General features: G+C 54.3%; 1 protein-coding gene and 1 long non-coding RNA gene across 5 annotated transcripts in view; both read right to left on the bottom strand.

The window, feature by feature from the left end:
* Nucleotides 1-22,299, bottom strand: part of LOC142047743 (uncharacterized) — a 119,093-nt gene that overhangs the window by 13,463 nt on the left and 83,331 nt on the right. The window lies entirely within an intron of this gene.
* KHNYN (KH and NYN domain containing) lies at nt 763-15,499 on the bottom strand. Of its 4 annotated transcripts, none has more exons than XM_032774859.2 (9): nt 15,328-15,499; nt 13,845-13,889; nt 12,889-13,138; nt 6,066-7,651; nt 4,923-5,053; nt 4,568-4,664; nt 3,848-3,955; nt 3,409-3,510; nt 763-3,145 (listed from the first exon to the last, which is right to left on the bottom strand). In XM_032774859.2, the coding sequence occupies exons 3-9, from the start codon at nt 13,099-13,101 to the stop codon at nt 2,821-2,823; spliced, it is 2,562 nt and encodes an 853-aa protein (XP_032630750.1). In that variant the 5' UTR covers nt 13,102-13,138; nt 13,845-13,889; nt 15,328-15,499; the 3' UTR covers nt 763-2,820. The 4 variants fall into 4 exon arrangements, with proteins under 4 accessions (XP_032630750.1, XP_032630749.1, XP_032630747.1 ...); XM_032774858.2 differs by having other exon boundaries at nt 13,845-13,892; nt 15,328-15,486; XM_032774856.2 differs by having other exon boundaries at nt 12,889-13,134; nt 13,845-13,892; nt 15,328-15,476.

Here is a 22,299-nt window from a genome sequence, read left to right as displayed (position 1 = left end):
ATTCATCCAGCCCATACTTCTTTAACTTGCTGGCAAGAATACGTGGGAGTCCACATCAAAAGCTTAGCTAAAGTCAAGGAATAACAGGTCCACTGCTTTCCCCTCACTGAGCTACCCCAACACAAGTAATTTGCCTCTCTCCCCCTCCATCTCCATTCTCACCCCTCCATCCATCCCATCACCCGGCCATTTAGCTTCCTTACCCTCCACCCTGTGTTCAGGCATCTCCATCCCATCTAAACAGGGCTCATCAGGAGGGGGTGGGGTGGGAACCATGTGCCAAGGGGGGCATGGGGAACCCTTGCTCTCTGGCTCTGTCCGGGGACACAGAGAATATCCTGTCTGCGTCTAGGGTACTAGGTTTGTCCTGGGAGCTGGTGCCCTCCCATGTCTCCTGAGGAGGGGAGGGGCTCAAACAGACCCCCTAGGTTCCCCATCCTGGTGTTATTTCAGCTCACCCTGGGTCAATCCAGAATCACTCCTGACTGCATTGGGATCAGGGCTAGATTCAGATCTCAGCTCCCCCTCCCCGCAGCATCCATCTGGAATTACCCATTGACTGCAGTGGTGTTGCTCCAGGTTTACGCTGAAATAGAAGTATCCAGGACATGTGGGTGGTCTGACATTTGCGGTGCTGGATTAGGAGTCAGGTCTCCTGGGTTCTATCCCCAGCTCTGGGAGGGGAGCAATGAGCAGTGATTACCCTGAATTGTATCTCACGACCTCTCGGAGTCTCTGAATTTTGGGGTGACGAAAATGCAGTTTTATCACACGGAGCCCCGCCATTTATTTATCATCGTTATTATCAAAAAAACACATTTATATAAATAGCTGCTGAATGTATAAAGGTCGATAAGACTGGGTAATGACCCGCCGAGCCCTCAGCTTTGGTGAGATAGAGACAAGATAAGAAAGGTGGAGAACACAAGGCTTAGGGGATGGGAATGCAGGAGACATGGCTAGAAGAACGCCAAAGGATTGCAGGAAGACGAAAGATGTGCCAAGTGGGTCAGATCATCTCCAAGCATGGAGCTGAGATGGGGTGAGGCTTAGGGAGAGTGTGGCTGGCGGGGGATGAGATCTTGCAGGACTTTTTAGGGAGAACATAGATAGGATGTTGAAGGAGCTGGAACTCCAGGAAAGATGGATAGAGCAAAGAAGGAGACTCTCTCCTGAGTGGGATTTTTGGCCTGGCTGAGGGCAAGAGGTAGGAGACAGAGAGAAGAAGACTCGAGCTGACCAAGGTCAGAAGGAGACAGGCTAGCAAGGAGGAAGCATGGTGGCCAAAGCTTGGAGAGAAGCTCTAGCAAGGAGATGTTGAGCCCCCTACAGCCAGGACGTCTTTGAGCTCAGGCCGTAGTGACGCATGCTTTAAGGTCCACAATGCACCCGTTGCTCGCTCGGAGTTGGAACAGATTCTGCTTCATTGACACTGGAGCCAGGCAGAGGTAGATCTAGGGCGTAGGGCATGGACTTGGAGAAGCATCCATGTATCGTGGGCTTACAGCACAGACCAGAGGGGAAGCCCGAAGTTATGGACTTCCTACTCGTCCCTGGAACAGGAAATCTACATGCAGCGGCAGGAGGACATGATTGCCAGCATCCTACGATGGCTGCAAGGAGCCTTGTAGATCTCCTTGGGCTGGCGCAGTGGAACGGACTCTGGGTGGGGATGTGACAGTTTCACTGGGTCTGAGGGGGCAGAGGCCAAGGTAAGAGGAGGAGAAGTATGGACTCAACCTTGGGCTCCTCCAATCTTTCTTTCCTCGTCAACTCCCTCTTCCCCCTCGTCCATCAATTGCAACAAAGGATGAAGAAGACCGTACCCACTAGCATTCTGTCTGCCAGGCTCTGAGTCTCCAGCTTGGCTAGGTCTGAAGGACATAGCCAGGTTGTCTCGTAAACCTCAAGCTGCCACTGCCACCACAAATGGTTGGCTTGGAGAAGGATCAGCCAACGCTTCTCCCATGGGTGGCTTCGGTTGTAGCTTCCAGGTATAGTGGTCAGTTTTCCAAAATAAATACGCCATGATCTGTCCCTTCTCCATTATGGGTGATGAGGCAAGTTCGGGTGGGTTCTCCCACGGCTGCAGCAATCTCTTTCCCCAGGCCAGAGAAGGGCTGCTGGATGTCGCTCTGGGAAGGCACCCTAGATGAGCTATAAATGGTCCTTCAGCGTTTGGCGAAGTGCTAACTGGGGGGTACCTGGATCAGATGCCAGGTGCAACCTCAGAGGGATGAGTGGAGAGAGACGTGGCGAGCAACCCTCCTGCAGCATGTGTGGTCCACAGAACAGGATAACTATCTACTACTGCTACCAGACAATGATAGTTACACCTTCAGCTCTGTCTGTAATGTTGGCACTTAACGTTGTGGCTTCAATCCCGGCTGGTGACCCAGCTGTTATATAACACTCTGGTTCACACAGGATAACAACCTGCTACTTCTACCAGCTAATGGGCTTACTCCTGCAGCTCAGTTGGCTGTGGTCAATGATTATTAGCACTGACAGCTGTGGGTTCAAGCCCTCTTGGTGACTTGGTTAGGGGCTTGTCCACATGAGAGGATAATAGCTTCCTGCTACTACCAGCCAATGGAGTTATGTGGGGCAAAGTCCATGATTTTGGTCCTGAAGGTCATTGGTTCAGACCTTGTTCATGATGCTCCATGGAAGGTTGTTTCGTAAAGAGCTGGTCCAGGTGGAAGGGTAATAGCTTACTCCTGGTAATGAAGTTCAGCTAGGATTTTGGTGGGTGTGATCCCTGCTGGTGGGAGAATGAGGGTAGACCTCAGGGGGTCAACAGTGGCTGATGTGGGCATCTCAGAAGTTGAGGCTCAGAAGGTTTTCAGAGAGCTTGTTCAGGTCCCGGCTACAGGGCTCTCTGTGCAGGACGAAGTCCACCTTCTGGTCCTGACCCATGAAGATTGTCAGGAGCTCCTGCCTCAGCCGCTCAGTCTCCCACGGCCTCCGTACCACCTCCTCCTCCTCTCCCTTTTCCTCCTGCAGCTGTCTCCTCCGCCGCCGCTCCCCGGGGGGCTTTCTGTCCCGCAGCTGCAGCACCTCCGTCTGGGAGGCTGGCCGGCTGGGGGCGGGAAAGGGACCCCCACGCCCCGCAAAGGAATGACAAGTGGGAGGCTTTGGCCTGCTGTGAGGATCATTGAGGCAAAGTTAGCATCAGCTCCCAGCCCCCCCCGATCCCCAGATGGTTGCCAGTGGGACAGGCATGCAGTTCCCAAGTCTGACCAGCAGGGGCAGACAGGCATTTGGCAGTCAAAAATGCCAGCCTTCAAGGGGAGGAATCAGCATCTCCTTAAAGGGATTTTGGCACATGGGGCATTTCTGCCGATCAGACCCCCCCAGCTGAAGGAGGTTTGGCCGGGAGAGGTGGCTCCCCACATGACTAGGTACCTGAGGGGTTTCTGCAGGAATTCATCCAAGGTGGGACCCTCTCGGCCCAGCGGGTCGTCTGGAACCATGAAGATGTTCCCCACAAAGGTGAACTGCAGCAACCTGAGAGTGAGGAAGACGTTCAGAATCCCATTTGGGATCAGACCTGGCACCCCCATGTTCCCTTCTCTGTCCCCTTGAGCCAGCTGGTTTCCTGCCCTGGGGCCAGGTTGAAGCTTGTGCCTCCCCCTGTAGGGGAAAGGCCCAAGATCCCATTCCCACCCTGAGCCTGCCAGTTCCCCCATCCTGGGCCTGGATCAGACCCATGCCCCCTAGAAGGGAAAGGACCCTGTGCCCCATTCCCCACCCCAGGAGCCAGCCAGTCCCCGCCCAGGGGCTGGGTGGAACCAGCCCCCCTTAGAGGGGAAAGCCTCCAAGTCCCATTCCCTGGCCCCCTCACCTCTCTTTGATGATTCTGGTCCATTTCTTGGATTCCTGCATGAGGTCCCGGAGCTGGTCATTGGTGACGATGACCCCGTTGGTCTCCTCTGCCAGCCTGAGCATGAACCTAACCCAAATGGGGCAGAGTGAGACCCCAGCACCCCAGGCCCTGCTCTGGGCTCCAGGACAAGGCTAAGAGCAGGATCCCACATGCCAGCTGTACCCGACACTGACCACAAGGTGGCAGCAGCACAACATGAGTGGAACCATAGTCCCCTATAGGGAAGCAGTGTGGGCATAAGGGGGTGCCCGTCTGCCTGCTCTAAGTGGGTGGCAGGTCTCAAGTGAGAGGCACCACAGACCTGGGGGGCAGAGGCCAGAGCTGGGATAGCAGGGGTCTGTGGGTAAGGATTGAGGGGCACCACAGCACTGTGGGGAGGTTGTTTCTTTTTCTATTGCATCCCCACCTCTGGAGCTCAGCTTTCAATTAATCCCCAGCTGCAGCCGCAGGGACTTTCTGTTCACAGCCACCCCTTCGTTCCTCATGTGACCAGACGGGTGTAGTAGCAACTCGCAGCTTGGAAAGCCCAGTGGGGGTGCACCTCCGAGCCTGGCCCCACATCTCTCTGCCAGCTGGGCTCAGACAGCACCACATCGGTGGCCCCTCCTGCAGGGGCAGTGTAGAGTGTGGGGGGCTCCCCTAATTGGGAGGGGGGTAGGGAGGGAGCCCCAGGTTTACCTGTCATCATAGGATGTGATGCGCTTCCCGGCCACTTGACGTGAGGGCGTCAGAGACAGCAGGCTCAGGTCCTGCAGCTGGGTCAGGAAATGTCTCTCTGGGAGAGGAGGGGAAATGGGGTGAGGCTGGGGGGCAGGGCGAGGCTTTAGGAGGTGGGTCTGTGTGGATTAGTATCAAGCCCTAGAGAGCAGGGTGGTGTGGGGTAACAAGGGGTCAGGGGGCGGAAGCTCATGGCAGGGTAGCAAGGGACCCTAGGGGACCAGCCTGGTGGGTTAGTGAAGGGCCCTGGGGGGCAGGCCCAGGCAATGTCACACAGGGCCTTAACGGTCCATCATCACCCCACCTCCTTTCTTACCTTCCACCCTGGCAACTTTCTCCATCCGCCACTGTGGCACGAAGACCGTCACCTCCCGGTGCCCACGGTCCCAGAAATACTGCACAGCCAGAGCAATGCCCCGGCAGGAGAAGAACTGGTGTAAGCCGTGCCTACAGGAGGGACAGAAGGTGATGTTGAGGCACAGAGGCACCAGCACTGGTTCCCCTGGCACAGGGTTGGGCATATAGGGGAAGACGGGCCAATGCAATAGGGCAACCCTAGAGTTCTGAGCTGTCCGCCAGGTGCGAGAGAGGAATTGGGGCTGGTTTGGTCTTGAAGTCAAATGATGCCTACTGACTAGTCAAGCATAGGGCCTTAGGAGACCTCAAATCCAGATGAAGCCTCAACATCAAAGGCCTGACATTCCCATAGGCTCCAAGATTAGACCAGGCTCCAGAACCTAAGACTGGATTGTGCATAAGCCTCAAAACTAAACTATCCCTCAGGACTCTAAGCTCGACATTCCTGTGGTGACCTCAAGAGCAAACTAGGCCCTGAGGCCTACAGACAAGTCAAGCCTATGGTCTTGGGGCCTAGATTGGTCTTAAGGGCAGGAAAATCCAACATAGAAACCTGCAGCCTAGGTTGATTTTGAGGTCTATGGTCAAGTCAAGCCTAGAGTCTTGAGGCCTACAGGAATGCCAAGTCTAGGGTCTTAGTCTGTTCTTGGGACCTATGGCGCAGATCAAACATAGAGATTTAGGGCCTGATCTGATCTTGAGGCCTGTAGGAAAGTGAAGCCTAGAGTCTTGGGGCCTGTTTGGGTCTTGAGGCCTACAGGAAAATCAAGCCTACAGTCTTAAGGGCTTCGCTGCTCTTAAGGCATATTGAGTCCTAAAGGCACATCAAGCCTAGATTCTCCAGGCCTACTCTGGTCCTGAGGTCTATGGACAAGTCAACCATAAAATGCTGGGGCCCACTGTGGTCTTGAGGCCTACAAAAAAAAAAGTTACTGTCTTGAGGTCTAGTTGAGGTGTACTGAGACCTGCGGGCAAGTTGCAAGACCTAAATCAATGGGATTAACAGGTATTCAGCTGACCAAGCATCCTGGTTTCTTCACTGAGCTCACCACCCACCATGCCCTAGGTCTCATAGCAAGACGCAGCAACACAGGCTACTTACACCATGGCTACATTGCTGCCATCGATAATGACCCTCCTTAGGTTCTTTTTCCCTGGTGTGTTGGCCAAGATGAGCTTGAAGGGTGTCTGGATGGCTTCCTTGAACCGCTGGGCTCCGGTCACCGTCGGCACTGGGCCCACTGGCACTGGGTACACATCCTCAGCTGGCTGACTCTCCTCGGAAGCCCATGCAGGGCAAGCTACGGGGGTCACATCCATGGGGAAATCACAGCCTTCTGGGAGGGGAGGTGGGCCACGGACTCCCCTGTGGATAGGAGACCCGCCTTTCCTCCCTGGTTCGCAGTGATGTTGACCCTGGGGAGACTTCCTGCCATTCGAGAGGCCCAGCTCTCCATCTCTGCGGCTGCCTCTGTGCTCCAGCCTAGTTTCAACCCTGGCCTCCTCTTGGTGGCTGGCTTTCTCATTGAGCCTTCTCAGCAGGCCGGCCAAGGGGACCCCTGTCCAGATCTCAGCGGGGATCTCGCTGGGCGAGTGGCCACAGTTGGCTGCTGCTGACTTGATGACCTCCAGCAGGTATTCGTTTTCATCTTGGGTCGTCTCTGGTGGCGGAGGAGGAGGAGGAGAAGACATCTCCTTTGCCCCGGACTCCTGGAAGGGTGCAGGGCCATGCTCCTGCTGGGAGAAGGAGGCCTGCTCCATCTGGACCCTATCCAAGATTTTTGAGGGAGCTTCCTGCACCCCACATTCCAGCAGCACCTTCTTCACCACCTGCTCCTCGTAGCCCATAGTCTTGAAGAAGTTCAGCCTCATCTTGAACTCCTTCTCTGTCCACGATGATGAGAGGGCCCCAGCCGACAGTTCCTCCTCCTCCTCCTGGCTGCTCTCCTCCGGCCCCCTTTCCTCCTCTTCTCTCACCCTGTCCTGGGTGGCAGGGAACATCAAGTCTTGAGCCTGCTGGCTGGCGTCCAAACCTGGGATGGGCTTCGACGACCGTTTGTAAAGCACTGGCCCCTCGAAGGCCTCCTCCTCCAGCTTTGCCTGATCCTGAGAAATGCCTGGGTTGCCAGACCTGGAGTCCTGATGCCTGGTCTGATCTGGAGGTCTACTGAGGTCAAAGAAGTCCTGGGGCCATCCCTGAGACCTAGCCCCGCCTGTCGCTTTGGCTTCCCACCAGAGCGACTGGTCTTGACTGATGACCGGTGGCACACATAGTACATTCCTCGGTGCCCAATCCCCAACTTCTTGCTGGATGTCCCGCACTAGGCTGAGCAGCTCCTCCTTGAGCGGGGTGGGCAGGATAAGAAGGTCTATGGCATGCTTGTCGTCATGGGACTCCACCAGCTCCCGGAAGGCCTTCTTCACCAGGGCCTCCTGCTCCTCCAGTAGCCGGGGCGTCTTCTGGTACTTCTCCACGAACTCCTGGATGCGGCTCTGGGCCATTACAAAGGCCTCGGCTAGGCCTGAGATCAGCAGGGAGCCCGGGCTGAGCAGGACCAGGTTGGCAGAGGTCCCCTTAGTGAGACAGTCCAGGAAGAGACCTTGAGCTCCCACGAAGACGCACTGCATGTCCTTAGGGTAGCAGACTTCCTGGCTCAACTCCGGGCTGCAGAGCCCCTTGATGTACTCCTGGAGGACACAACACAGGGACAGGGTTAGGACACCGGCTGCCAAGAATGTGCCCTCTTCTGGCTGGAATCAGAACTTCTCACTGTGTGTCATGAGCCCTGTACTGCTCAGCGCTGGTCTGGAGCTTTCTTTGAGGCAAAAACAGTCTGTGCAACGCCTTGCACAACAGGGCCCTGATCTCAGTCAGGGTCTGTGCAGCGCCTGGCACAATAAGGCCCTGATCTTGTTCGGGGTCTGTGCAGCATCCAGAACAATGGAGCCCTGATACATAATTATATGTTTGTATACAAACAAAATGTGCATTTAAATGAATTTTTTTTAAGATGCAAACCCAGCACTCAAAATTTAGGAAATGCCAGAATTGCAGATGTCTGGGTAATCTTAACTCTGCCTTCTCCCACGCATACATCACCACACAGGTTTTAATTATATGATCACATGTATCTACCTATCCTCATACAAACCGCCACTCGCTCTCTATCACTGTATCCGTACAAATCTCTACCATCTATCCATCCTTGCCCCATGCTAGGGTGACCAGACAGCAAATGTGAAAAATCGGGATGGGGTAGGGGGTAATAGGAGCCTATATAAGAAAAAGACCCAAAAATCGGGACTGTCCCTATAAAATCGGGACATCTGGTCACCCTAATCCATGCACTCCCTATCTATCTATCTATCTATCTATCTATCCCCATCCACCCCCTCTATCTAATCTATCTTTTCCCATCCACCCCTCTATCTATCTATCCCCAAGCACCCCCTCTATCTATCTACCTACCTACCTATCTATTCTCATCCACCTCCTCTATCTATCTAATCTATCTATCCCCAACCACCCCCTCTATCTATCTATCTCCACACACCCCATTAGTTGCCCTTATCAGAATTAATAAAGGCTACAAAAGGTGTGCGATGATGCCCCTCAATCCCGACCACAGCCCCCTGCTGTCCCAGCCCACACCCCAAGCTCTGCAGGTGCCCCTCACACCTGACTCGCAGCCCCCTGCTAGCCCAGCCCTGGGCTTCCGCAGTTGCATGTACTTCCTAAACCACTGTGTGCAAAGCTGATCAGCGCGTGGGCGTGACTGGGCGGGGGGGGGAGAGGAGATGGTTATTTTGGTTGCAATTTCCCCCGTTGGTTTCACGCCCACAGCAGAAGAAAAATTCCCTGCTGCTTGGGGTGGAATCGAAAGCAAAATCAGCCAGGGGCGTGTCCTGAAATCCAGTCACTTCCTAGGGTGCTGGAGCATTAAGGCAGGTCAGCTCCGTGTAGGGCCTCTCCCAGAATAAACCAGAGGGAGTGATACTGGCAGACCAGGTGCCAGCTCGTGCCAAGTGCCCCAGGCCTCAACTGAACACTGACAAACGGGGTGGGCACTCATCTGGCTCCCCTATGTGTTAGTGTTGGTGATAAGTTTGCCAGCCCTCCAGGATTGTCCTGGAGTTCCCAGGAATTAAAGATTACTCTTTGATGAAATATTATGTGATGTGATGAAACCTTCAGGAAAACGTCCAACCCAAACTGGCAACCCTACTTGGTGAAACCTGCGTTAATCTCGCTGGTATCCCTGCTCGGGAGGTCATATCTGCCCTGTGAATCACCAGGACAGGGACGTGAACGGGTGTCAAATGCAGGAGGGCAAGGGCAAGACATGAAATGCTGGGCACCAATAGCAACCTCCTGTCCCAGCAACGCCGGACAATCACGGGATATTAAAGAGGCCGCGAGACTTTGTCCTTTGCTCCCTTCCCCCACCCCTATGGAGCAAGCCGGTGCCTCCTGAGTTTCTAGCTCAGAGCAGAAGAGAGGGAAAGAAGGAAAAAGCCCTAATGAGGAGGAGCTGTGTCTTTATGCTGCTTAGACATGGTGGGGTGAGGACTAAGCACAAGCAAAAGATCTCCAGTGCTTGGCCTGGGCTAGCCCTGGAGGACATATACAGCTGACGTATTATAGAAATGTCTATTCTTTTTTATACCTCAGCTTGGAACTCATTGGTGTGTATGTGTTACCCGCTTTACCCTCGTTTCCTTTTCCTGTGTAATAGAACTGGATATAGCCTATTACAGGACTGTCTTCGGCATCAGGTCTAAGGTGTGACTGAGCTAGGTAAGCGACCGGTTCTTTGTGGCGGGGAGCAAGCTGAATATTGCTGCGATTCTTGGGATGAGGGACCATCTGGCACAACGGTAGGCTCCCCTGGTGTTGAGATAGATTGGGGTACCCAAGGGGGACTGTCTGGGACTCCATGCTAAGGCTATGATAGTGCCTGAGGAGTTCACACTTGAGAATCAATTAATGACATCTCAGCACAGAACTCCCAGCCAGTTTGGGCTCTGTGCCTGGTTCCTAAGTTTGCTCTGAGGTTGGTACCATGCTCGTGAACTGTTGAAGGACAAAGGCATATAAACACAGGGCCAAATCCTCAACGGGCTGTGAATCAGTGTCACTGGACTGGGGAGCTGTTCTCATCAACTTCAAAGGAGCGATGGCTGATTGATCACCAGCTGGGATCTGCCCCCATTGACTGCAGTGGAGCTACAGCCCATTGACCACCCCTGGGGTATGACTCATTCAGTCCAATGGAGCTACGGGCCATTGACTCCAGCTGGGATCTGGCCCCACTGACTCCAGTGGAGCTACGGCCCATTGACCCCAGCTGGGGATCTGGCCCCATTGACTCCAATGGAGCTACGCCCCATTGACTCCAGCTGGGATCTGGCCCAGTTGACTCCAGTGGAGCTACGGCCCATTGACCCCAGCTGGGGATCTGGCCCCATTGACTCCAATGGAGCTATAGCCCATTGACCCCAGCTGGGGTATGACTCATTCAGTCCAATGGAGCTACGGGCCATTGACTCCAACTGGGATCTGGCCCCACTGACTCCAGTGGAGCTACGGCCCATTGACCCCAGCTGGGGATCTGGCCCCATTGACTCCAATGGAGCTACAACCCATTGACTGCAGCTGGGATCTGGCCCCATTGACTCCAATGGAGCTACAGCCCATTGACCCCAGCTGGGGGTATGACTCATTCAGTCCAATGGAGCTACAGCCCATTGACTTTAGCTGGGATCTGGTCCCATTGACCCCAGCTGGGATCTGGTCCCATTGACTCCAGTGGAGCTACGGCCCATTGACCTCAGCTGGGATCTGGCCCAGTTGACTCCAGTGGAGCTACGGCCCATTGATACCAGCTGGGATCTGGCCCACTGACTCCAATGGAGCTATGGTCCATTGACCCCAGCTGGGATCTGGCCCCAGTGACTGTGGTGGGGTCCAGGCTGCATAAATACCGGTTAAAAATTCATCAATCGATTTCATAGGCAAGGAATAGTGTGAAGATGCAGAGACTCAATGTTAGAACAACTGGTGCAGAACCCGGGGAGTGAGCGACAATCTAGGTCACAGGGTATATCGAAATTCACCCAGGGCGGAGACAGGTGTGGGGAGGTTTAGGCGATATGAGTTAACTACCAAATGTAAACACAAAGAGAAGCAGAGTCATGAGGTTGAACTGCACACGGGATGTTGGCGGAGCTACTCCCGGAAGTGTCACAGACAAGATGGTGTGAAACCTACTCACAAGGTGTTGGGACACACACACACACCCTGGGGAGGGGGGTGTTAAATTCCTTAGGGACCGCATCCCTTTGTAATTGTGACACACCCGCATGCAGGGTTGTGATAGATAAACACACAAGGGAGTTGGGGGCTGTGTGTGTATTAGACCCTTTTAGTGTTATCTCACACTCACGGTTGTGATACATCCCCCCCCCCCCCCACACACACACACACACATCGTGCTGTGCTCTGCACCTCTGCTGGTTTGTGATCGGTATCAACGACCATGGTTGTCAGTATCCACACTTGCTATATTTACACAGGCGGGGCTGGGACACATGCACACGCAGGGCAAGTGTGTTACGGTTATGCGCACACTCACCATTGCTGCTGTACAGTCTGAGGGTGGATTTATGTTTCTGCACAAAAGCTGGAAAAGGTTGCCCATTTTACAAAGAGCTTAGAAATGGTGGAGAGGAGTTTTGGCTGGACAGACAGATGGATGGACTGGGTGTGTGGAAGGGTGGATGGATGGATAGGGTGGGTGAATGGATGGGCAGAGGGCTGTGGATGGATGGACAGGGTGAAGGGCCGTGGATGGATGGATGGACAGGATGTGTCGAAGGGTGAGTGGATGGATAGATGGATGAAGGGGTGGATGGATGGATGGATGGAAGGAAGGAGGTGTATGGGGGATCAAAGAATACATGTCTAGCTAGAGGTGTGTGTATGGTGACAGATAATTAAAGGGGGGATGAAAGGCATGAGTTAATGAGGATGTGGGAGGATGGGTGTGTGTGTTGGGGGAATGGAGAAGTGTCTGAGGATGGGTGTGTGTTTATGGGGATGGGGATGTATGTCTGGGGTTGGGGAAATGAATGGGGGTGTCAGGGGATGGATAGGTGTTTCGGGGGATGTGGGACAGGAGCGTGGGGGTGAGGGGGGTGTTGGGGAGATGGATGGAGGTCTGCGGGGGTAGGAAAATGTCAGGGGATGGGAGTGTGAGGGAATGGGGAGGTGTCAGGTGATGGGGTGTGTGTCAGAGGTTGGGATGGGAGCTCAGGAGTGTGTGAGGTGATAGGAGGTGTGAGGGGGGAGGATTGGGGGTGGGGGACAGGGTGTGTATCGGGATGGGAGACGGGATTGTGGGAATGGCAGACAAGGGAAGAGATGGGGGGGATGGGGAGTTGGGGGACGGGAGTATGGGGATGGCAGGCATGGGGGGAGATACGGATGTGTATGGGGATGGGGAGGTGTCGGGGATGGGGGTTTGAGGGGATGGGGGCTGTCAGGGGTTGAGGGGATGGATGGAGTGTTGGGGGATGGGGTAAAGGAGTGTCACAGGGGAGATGGGGATATGTATGGGGACAGGTGTGTTTGTTGGGGGATGGAAGACAGGAATGTGGGGGTGGCGGGCGTGGGGGGAGATAGGTGTGTCAGGGGTTGGGGGGATGGATGGAGTGTCGGGGAATGGGAGTGTGGAGGTGGCAGGCATGGGGGGAGATGGGGATGTGTATGGGGACGGCTGTGTCAGGGGTTGGGGGGATGGATCGGGGGATGGGGGACGAGAGTGTGGGGGATGACGGCTGGGGGGAGATGGAGGTATGTCGGGGGATGGGGACATGGGGAGAGATGGGGGTTTTCGGGGAGAACCCAGCAGCCCCCCCATTACCTTTGCTCTCTGCAGGTCCTGCTGAGGGCCCTGCAGCTGCAGCCAGATCTGCCCGGCGCTCATTGGGGCGCGGGAAGGGCCCTGCCCGGCGCCCAGCACCCCCAGCACGTTGAGCCCCACGCCGAAGAGCCGCTCGATGCGGGGCCGCTGCTCCATGACGGCTGCCCGGGCCTCCTCGGGGACTGCAAACTCATCCAGCGCCCCCGTCTCCATGGCACCACCTGGCGCCAGGGTGCCCACCTCCACCTGCCTGGACAGCCACGGGGGGAGGGGTTAATTATTGGGCATCGTTAATTCACGAGGGTGAGGGTGGTGGGCAATGCGGGTGCTGGGCGGGCAGGCGATTGGGGAGACGCAGGTGAGGTGACCTGGCTGGCGGGTGGGGAGGGGGGCTTAGATTTTGCATTGGCAACGCAGGCTACCCCCTAGTCTTGCAGTGCCTTCCCATAACTCCCCAAAAGGGCTCCTACAATGCCCTTGCAGCACAAAGGATCACGGGAAATGCCCCCAGAAGTCGCAGGGACATAGACTCTGGCTCCCACAATGCGCTGGGCTGAGGCAAGTGCCGACCCCCGGGCTATCTCCGCCACGAAGATGTGCACCCGCTGATCTGCCACCTGCGTAGTCTGAATGCCCGACCCGAGCAGCAAACCAACTATTCCCAGACAGGAAGGGGAATAAACTTTGGTGGAAGCACATTTCTACTGGTATAAGCGCATCCACACCAGAGATTGCACTGGGATATTGGTAAATATCCCCCCGCCCCCTCCCCCTAGCGGATTACATCTGGACACAAGCTACATCGGGATCAAGCTTTAATCCAGCCCAGCGACTCCAGTGTAAATGCTCTGATCTTCGTTTAATGCTCCAGATGGTTCCCAAATCAGCCATTCTGGGAGCCAACTAAAGGTGTGGGTTTAACCTGGGTCAGAATCACCGCGCAGACGTCTTCCTACCTGAGTTTCAAACGTTTCTGTAGTGCTGGCTTGGGTCTTTGAGCGCTGCTAACAAAGAACGGATAATAATTAATAGATGAGATATTAGAAGTTAATAATACTGCAAGATAATACTGAATTATGGATTCCAAATTATATATAATTGATCATTAATATACAATGATTAACATACAATACGTAGCGATGAATTATAGTATATTATAACTAATCATAACTAGTCAACTGTAAATAATCTACAATCAACCAAAATCAATCAATGATTGTCACAATAATTAATCTACAGCCCATAATACCAATGAATTACAAATAATGTCTAATCAATCTAAAATAATCATATTAATATAAAATCATAACAATGTATTATATATGGTCATTAATGACCTATAAAATCTATGCTCATTCATCATCAATAATAATTAATAGACCATACATAATAACAATGACTAGTAATTAATGACCGAAATAATTGCTCATCATAAACACCTTATAAGAGTCTCAATAAATATACAGGTCGTAATAATGGTGAATTATAAATGGTAACTAATGAATTATAAAAAATATATAACCAATCTGACTAAATAAAATGGAATAATCACGTTTGAGTTAATATACAATGCAGAATAACAATTATAAATAGTAACTAGTGAATTATAAATAATATACAATGGCTCATAATAAATGATACCAGAGCACATCAAGCCGCTACAACTTTGGTGTGTGACCAGTAATCTCTAGCTCTTATAGGGGGATGGATGGCTCAGTGGTTTGAGCATTAGGCTACTATAAACCCAAGGTTGTGAGTTCAATCCTTGAGGGGGTGATTTGGGGATGGGTCTTACTTTGAGCAGGGAAGTTCCTTCATCACCCCCAGCTGATTACATCTGGATACAAGCTACAGCAGATGTATAACTCTGCTCCTCAGGAAGAGGGTCAGAATTGTGTTTTCCCCATTTGTACAGACGGGAAAACTGAGCCACCCCCAGAGGAAGGGATTTGCCCCAGGTGAACCAGAGCTAGAAGCCAGGAGTCCTGGCTCCCAGCACTCTGTCCCCTAGACCAGCAGGTCTTAACCTGGGGGGCACACCCCCAGCGGGGCAGGACATGGCAGATTTTTTTAGAAGGTAAATCATGGAAAACACAAATTCAGCACAGGCATGTAAGTACAACTACTTTCTTTCATCAACCCTATGTAGTTATTAACGTTACACATTTCAGGGATTGCTAATATACAAACAAAAATATCCCTCGACTGAAGGGAGCTGAGAACATAATTTGAGAACCAAAGAGGGGCAGGGAAGGTTAAAAACCAGCCCCCTAGATCCTCTCCCCTCCTGAGGCTGGGGAAAGAACCCAGGAGTCCTGACTGCCAGCCCCGCACCCCCTAGATGCCACTTCCCTCCCAGAGGGGGGGCCAGAACCCAGGCGTCCTGACTCCCAGCCCCCCCGAGCCGCGCACAGACCCCCGAGCCCTGGCTCCACTCACCATAGCCCGGGGTCCGGGCTGCCCCTGCCAGGCTGCGGGCGACGCAGCGAGTCGGAAGCGCTGGCGGCGGCGGCGGCTCCTCCCCGCGGGGCCCCGAGCCGCCCGGGGGGGCTCCGGTTGCTGCGCAAGTTTCACTTCCCCCTGCCCTTGTGTCTGCCGCTCCGCCCCGCCCTGTGGCCAGGCCCCCCCCCCGCGCCCGCTGCCCCCGTCCCGTGCCAGGCTCCTCCCGTTGCCAGGCGAGCCCCCCCATCCTCTCTGCCTCGGCCGGTGCCAGCGAGCCCCCCCGTGCCAGGCGCCCCCCCGCCGGCCCCCGCCCCCGCCCTGTGTGTGCCAGGGCGCTCACCGTGCAGCTGCCAACCGTGTGCCAGGCGGAGCTGCCTTCCGCCTACGCCCTAGGTGCCAGGCGTCCCCCCCACTCAGCCTTTCCACCCCCGCCCGGTGCCAGGCGGATCCCCCATCCTCTCTGCCTCTTGGCCTGTGCCAGGCACCCCTCCCATGCCAGGCGCCCCCTCCCATGCCAGGGCGAGCCCACCCGCCAGGCCTGTTGCCCCCGTCCGGGTGCCAGGTGCTCCCCCCGTGCGAGGCGACACCCCCGCCGAGCCTCCAACACACGTCCGGTTGCCAGGCGCCCCCCATGAGCCATGCGATGCGACCCACCAGGCCTACTGCCTTTCGCCATGGCCCCCTCTCCACCAGCCCATCCCCACCTCCGCCTAGTGCCAAGGCCCCCCCCCCTGTGCCAGCGAGGCCCCCACCGGCCTCTGCCCCTGCCCGGTGTCAGGCACCCCTCCCGTGCAGCCATCCTCCTGCCGTCCTCCCATCCCCATTTCATGGCTGGCCAGCGTCCTCCTGTTGCCAGGTGAGTCCCCACCGCCTCGCCCACAACCCCGGTGTTCAGTCGCCCCCCCACTTTGCCAGAGACACACCCCCCCCCCCGGCAGGCCTACCGCCCTGTTATCCTGGTGCCATGGCATGGAGTACCCCCCGGGCCTCCCATCCCCTGCCCAGGGCCAAGGTGCCCCCCTTCTCTCGGCTCTACCCTGCAGGTGCCCTGATGCCGGCCCTCTTCCCCTGCCCAGTGGCCAGGCACAACCCCCTGGCTGGCCTCTGCCCCCCAGAGGCCACCCGGGGGGGCAAGTGGGGCATTGGTCTCAGGCCCCCCACGAGAATATAGTATATCTATAGTACTGCAACGTTTTATGAAGGCCCCCGAGATTCCTTTTGCCCCAGAACCCCCTGAATCCTCTGAGTGGCTCCCTTTGCCCCTTGCCTGTTTGCCAGAGCGCTTCTCACCTTGCCGGACATCTTTCCAGGCCTGGTGCCAGCCCCCCCCCGCGCCCCCCCCCGCGCCGCCATCCTCTGCCCCCCCCAGTGCCAGGCGTCCCCCCTGCTGGCCCCTGCCTGGTGCCAAGCACCCCCCCTCCTCTGGCCTCCCCCACCCGGTGCAAGTTGCCCCCTCTGCCAGCCTCTACCCTGCCTGGTGCCCCGTGCCCCATCCACTGGCCTTTGCACACCAGCCCCATGGCTGGCTGTGCCTCTGCCTGCCTGTTCATCCACCCCCCAACCCTTCTGTCTGTCCATCCATCCCCCTATCTATCCATCCGTATGCTCCTTTATCCTTCCATCCATCCTTTATGTCAGTGGTCCCCAACCTTTTCATCTGACGCCCGCCAGACAAAGAACGGTGGCGGCGATCGAGCTTCTGCCGAAATGCCACCAAACTCAATGACGTTGCTTGTTGGCAGCAAGTGGCATCATCCAGAGGTGTCGCCGCCGAAATGCCACCGAATTTCGGCAGATGCTCGACCACCGGCCAAGACGTTGGGGACCCCTGCTTTATGGATCTATCCATCTCCCCATCTATCCATCCACTCCTCTGTCTATCCATCCATCCATTCTGTCTATCCGGCCCCATACACCCTCTGTGGCTTTCACTGCTCTCCCCACCCCCCTAGAGGGCCCCTTCCACCACTGCCCGGCCCAGCTGGGAAATTCCAGGTTGTGACACAGGGCGAGGCAGGGGCGGGGACGCGGGTTTGTGCAGCTGGCTCTTTGTATGAATGGGAGGAAAGTCTGAGGCCTCCAGCCTCCCCCCACCAGGTGTGACTGACTCATATTTTCTGAGCCCCTCTGCGGAGATCAGGGCCCCATTGTGCCGGGTGCTGCACAGACACAGTCGTTGCCCCCGAAGAGCTCACAGTTTGAACAGACACGGGGTGAGGGGGAAACTGAGGCAGAGAGGCAAAGGGTCTTACCCAAGGTCTCATAGCAATTCAGTGGCAGAGCTGTGTCCTGAGTCCCAATCACCTGTCCTACGCACCTGATACAGCCAGTGGCTTCCAGCTTCCTGGGGGCAGGGCCATCTATAAACCTCCATTCATCCCTCCCCCAGCCCTGCCCTCTCTTAACCCTTTGTGAACTGCCCCAAAGGGGCCTCGGTGAGATGGACACGTTTCTACTGCCAAGCTTTGTAGACTATCTGCAGGGAAGTGTTCACCCACCCACTGAAATGCAGCCAGTTCTGGGGTGGGGCAGCTGGGGAACAACTCACTAGATCTCACTCCCCTCCCAGAGCTGGAATGGAACCCAGGAGTCCTGGCTCCTAACCCTGCTGCTCTAACCATTAGACTCCACTCCTCTCCCAGAGCTTGGGATAGAACCAGGAGTCGGGACCCTCTTTCATTTCCAGTTCTTACCTTTAAAAAAAAAAATCCACACAAAAAACATAAACGAGGGGGTGAGGGCAAAACCAAACAACACTTTATTAATGTGCAAAGTTCCTTTATGTTTATTTTAATTCACGGCTGACAAATTGCTGACATTTCTCCTGTGAATCTGGACGTTAAAGGCCCATATGCAGGTTTCAGGTAGCGGGAAATAGTCCACAGAGTTGCTCATACTCAGGGATTTAAAGGGACCATTCAATCAGCTAGTGCAGACCTCAGCTAAGCCAGTTATCCAGTACTGAGCCAGTCACTTGTATGAACCACATTAGGATCTGAAAGTCTCACAGTTTGGGTTACCATCCCGTTAGAAATATGCCTAGAATATGTGACTAAAAATAATTAGTTCTTCTCGCTCCTCAAAGGGCATAAAAGCTATTCCCCTCCGATCCCCCCAAAATAGGCTACTTCTGAACTCCAGCTGGAAACTGGCGACCACAAGAAAACTACCATTAACCTTGTGACACCTCGGCTCAGCTAAAGTTGGAAGACTGTTCTGGAAGAGCAGGATCGCTGAATCTAGGGAAAATATCCCATGGATAATCTGTTTTGCTCCTCCGTTATCTTTCACCCCCCAATTAGGAGCTGTGCGTTGGTCTGCATCAGATCATCCACCTCCACGTGAATGTTGCCGGTTTAAGGGCACAAAAGCAGATATTAGAACTAGCCAAAAGCCCACTATGTTCAGGGGAACTATAATGGATTGTGTTTGCTTTCAGAAGGACTGTTGCACCCTAGACGTTAGAGGGTTCGTTGGGCACGAGAAGGACAGAGAATTGAAATCAACGAAGCGTCAGACAAGTATCAGAGGGGTAGCCGTGTTAGTCTGAATCTGTAAAAGCAGCAAAGAATCCTGTGGCACCTTACAGACTAACAGACATTTTGGAGCATGAACTTTCATGGGTGAATACCCACTTCATCAGATGCATCTGATGAAGTGGGTATTCACCCACGAAAGCTCATGCCCCAAAAATATCTGAAGCGTCAGACAGTGCTTAAAAGCCTGGGGAGGATCCCAACTCATAGCTGGGGTGGGGGGATCCCAACTCATAGCTGGGGTGAATAAAGAGAAATACAGTCCCTGAAATCAGTACAGCTTAAAAACCCTCCGAGGAAAGAATCAAAGATGTCTGTTGGACACAGTCACCATCTACTGGACGTAGATGGAAGCAGCAGTGGAGATCAGCTAAAGGCTGAGAGAGGGGGAGACATGGCGGGGAGCTGACACCTTTTTTTGAACCAGCTTCTGTCCATGAGAGAGAGAAGCTTTCGAGCTCCACAGGGCTGGGGTAGAACTTGGTCCTTTCATCAAAAGACGCTGGTCCAATAAAAGTCGTTACCTGACCCGCCTTGTCTTTCTCATGTCCTGGGACCAAACATTCCCTGCTCTGTTCATTCCCTCTGAAGCACCTGGCATTGGCCACTGTTGGCGGACAGGATACGGGCTAGATGGACCTTTGGTCTGACCCAGCATAGCCGTTCTTATGTTCTTATCTACACTGCAAACAAGCAAAGTCTGATGGTCATGAAGTAAGTGTCCAGTAGAAATCAGAAGCCGAGTGGTTTCCAATGGCCCTTAAATCAGGATGTATAAAACCGAGGATGCCCTGTGGGATCCCAGAGATAGCTCACCCCCAATTGTCCTACTCGCCCTTCCTCCAAGGTGATGGGGCTTCAGCAGAAGAATCCACAAAGGGAGCTGCAGAAGTGCTACCAACGCAGACCAGCCGCGTGGGACGACGCCCTCTACTGTAGAGTTCCCAGGGCTGAGAAGGCACAATGAGATTTCATTTCAGAGACTGGGTCTGTTGTGGCCTTTAAAAACTGGGACCTGCAAATTCCCTGATGAGCCCAGCCTCTTCCTGGTGACAGACACAAAAATTGGTAGTTTAAATTTTTACCAGTATGTGGATAAACCTTTCTAAAGCCAAGTCAGTTGGCCAGAGGGAAACTTAATATCAGGCAATTGCTTTTGATCACTTAAATCAGTCCCTTTCCTGCCAAGGCTTTCCCACAGCAGGGTTTCCAAGCCAGATGGGACCATGGTAATCACATGGACTCAAAGTCCCTTAAGTCAAGAGTCGCTGGACTCCTGGGAGGGTGATCAACATAGCAGAAATACTACAAAACTGGTGACTGATGATTAGAAGTAAATGTTGAAAGAAATTTTATGGATCAGTCTATAACAGCTGGGCCCAATGCTAGTCTGTTTCATTTGACTGCACGTGTATTTTGAGTTCAGTCCATACTGGGCATCTGACCTTGATTTCAAAATCTAGGGATTTACCATGATTTGTGTGGCCCTTGGTGAATTAATAAATGTGTTGATTGGTTAAGATAAGCAAGTGCCCTGATTTGGGAAATAGCAGAACCTAGCATTCGAATAAGTAAGCTGCCTGGACTCAACAAACCAGGCTTTATCCTCATTCAATTCCAGTTCACTATGGAATATATGTATCCAACCGGCAAATCTACTTTGCTAGATTTAAACTCTAACAGGCACCTCGGCAAATGCATAAAATGGGCACCCAATCGTGGCTACAATTCTCACTACGCCCTGTGCAGTACAGAAATGCTACTGTCCCCATTGTCCAGATGGGCAAAGTGAGGGTCAAATTTTTCAAATTGATTCAGGGGCCAAACCCCATTTTTAGCAGTGACTTGGTCACATGGAAGCTTTTAGTGGGACTGAGATGCCTAAATCACTTTCACCCTTCAAACGCTTGATACGTCAGTTTTCCTAATTTGACCCACCCGAAGACTCATGGAAGACAGTTGCTCCCAGCCAGGGACTGAATCCAGGACTCGTCAGCCCCACAACAGCCTTCCTATTACTAGCTAATATCATTGGACTCTCCAGCCACATCCCTGATTTCCAGATATTAACACAAGAGCAAGTCAAAAAAGCTCAAGCCGTGTAACCACTGTGCCCCTCGGTGAGTTACCAGCATCAGGGATTGAAGCTTGTGATCTTAGTGCATGAGCTAAAAGACCCACCTTGGGTAGCTGAGCCTAGCTGTGACCCAACAACCGCTAGAGAATGATGATGTACCACGTGGATGCACAAGAATGTCCTGGCCAACGCTGGTTGGTCCACCTCAAGATAGTCTTAAAACTGGGGCAGCAGGATGGTGGCAGGCGGGGTGGGGTCTTTGGTGAACTTGATGTCCCGACAGAACAAGATGGGCTACTGGCCCAGGCCGAGGCGGTACTGCCACACGTAGAGGCTCTGTTTGGGTTCCAGGGTAGCCTGGAAGGTCTCCTCTTCCTCCCGGGCTTCAGTCCAGTCCTCCTTCTCCGTCTTGACACTGCTCCCGCCGTACTGGGCCGAGAGGGAGAACTGGGCCTTGACGACAGCCGCCGTCAGCTCCCCGGCCCCAAGTGAAGCGGATGCCCCCATGTTCCAGTTGCGCCCGACGCTGGCCACCTTCTCCTTGGCAAAACCCACCTTCCGGGCCACGACATGAGTCCAGGTGATGGGGGTGTCAGAGTCATTGGAGAGAGTTTTGATGCACTCCCACCCGCTGAAGGAGGGGCCCCTGGTCAGGGCCAGCCCCCCAGGAAGGAAACTCACCAGGTAAGGGTGGATGGAGTAGACTGCAGCCAAGTTGGCGTTGATAAAACTCTTGTAGAGGTGGAACTGAGCTCCCCATCTTTGGTCCACTGTGACCAATGCCCAGTAGCTCCCAATGCCAAAATAGTATAGCCCCAGGCAGCACTGGGGATGGAGGGGGATGTCTTCACCCCTGGAGTCTGTGCTTAAATCGCACACACCACGCACAACCCCCTGGCCAAAGAAAAGGATGAAGAAGAAGTCGGCGCGTTTCATGTAGTGATCCCCACCGCGGCAATTGGGATGCAGCTCGTAGACCCGAGCTCCTTCATCTGTGCTCAGGTCCTGTACCACCCGGTAGGAGTCGCCCTTGATGATGTAGATGTCGGGGTCCCGCTCAGAGCCCAGATAGTGATCCCCGCCCTGGCACGAGGGGTGCAGACCCCGGATCTCGATGCAGCGTCCAGTCTCCAGACGCTCTGTCCGCAAGTAGCAGCCCAGGTCAGAGCGGACTACAAAGTCTCCGTGTCTCTTCCGGAAGATGCCGGTGCCAGGAGCGTCTTTCCGTGGGACGATCCTGGCCATCGAGCCTCAGACCCTGAGGGAGACAGCAAGGAGAGGACAGGAGTCGGGGGGCAAGGATTATAGGACAATGGCCAGGCACTGCCCCGACTGGCTGGTCCCTGCGTTAGACAG

Source organism: Chelonoidis abingdonii, chromosome 14, assembly GCF_003597395.2.
Source record: "Chelonoidis abingdonii isolate Lonesome George chromosome 14, CheloAbing_2.0, whole genome shotgun sequence".
Taxonomy (NCBI): Eukaryota; Metazoa; Chordata; order Testudines; family Testudinidae; genus Chelonoidis; species Chelonoidis abingdonii.
The sequence above is the reverse complement of the archived record's forward strand: the minus strand, read 5'-3'. Positions and strand labels throughout refer to the sequence as shown.

Coding starts and splice junctions, on each gene's coding strand:
- KHNYN (XM_032774856.2), bottom strand. Junction 7,652..12,888: donor AGGACCTGCAGAGAGCAAAG/GTAATGGGGGGG, acceptor TGTGTCCTCCAG/GAGTACATCAAGGGGCTCTG. Junction 3,146..3,408: donor TTCCTGCAGAAACCCCTCAG/GTACCTAGTCAT, acceptor TGATCCTCACAG/CAGGCCAAAGCCTCCCACTT.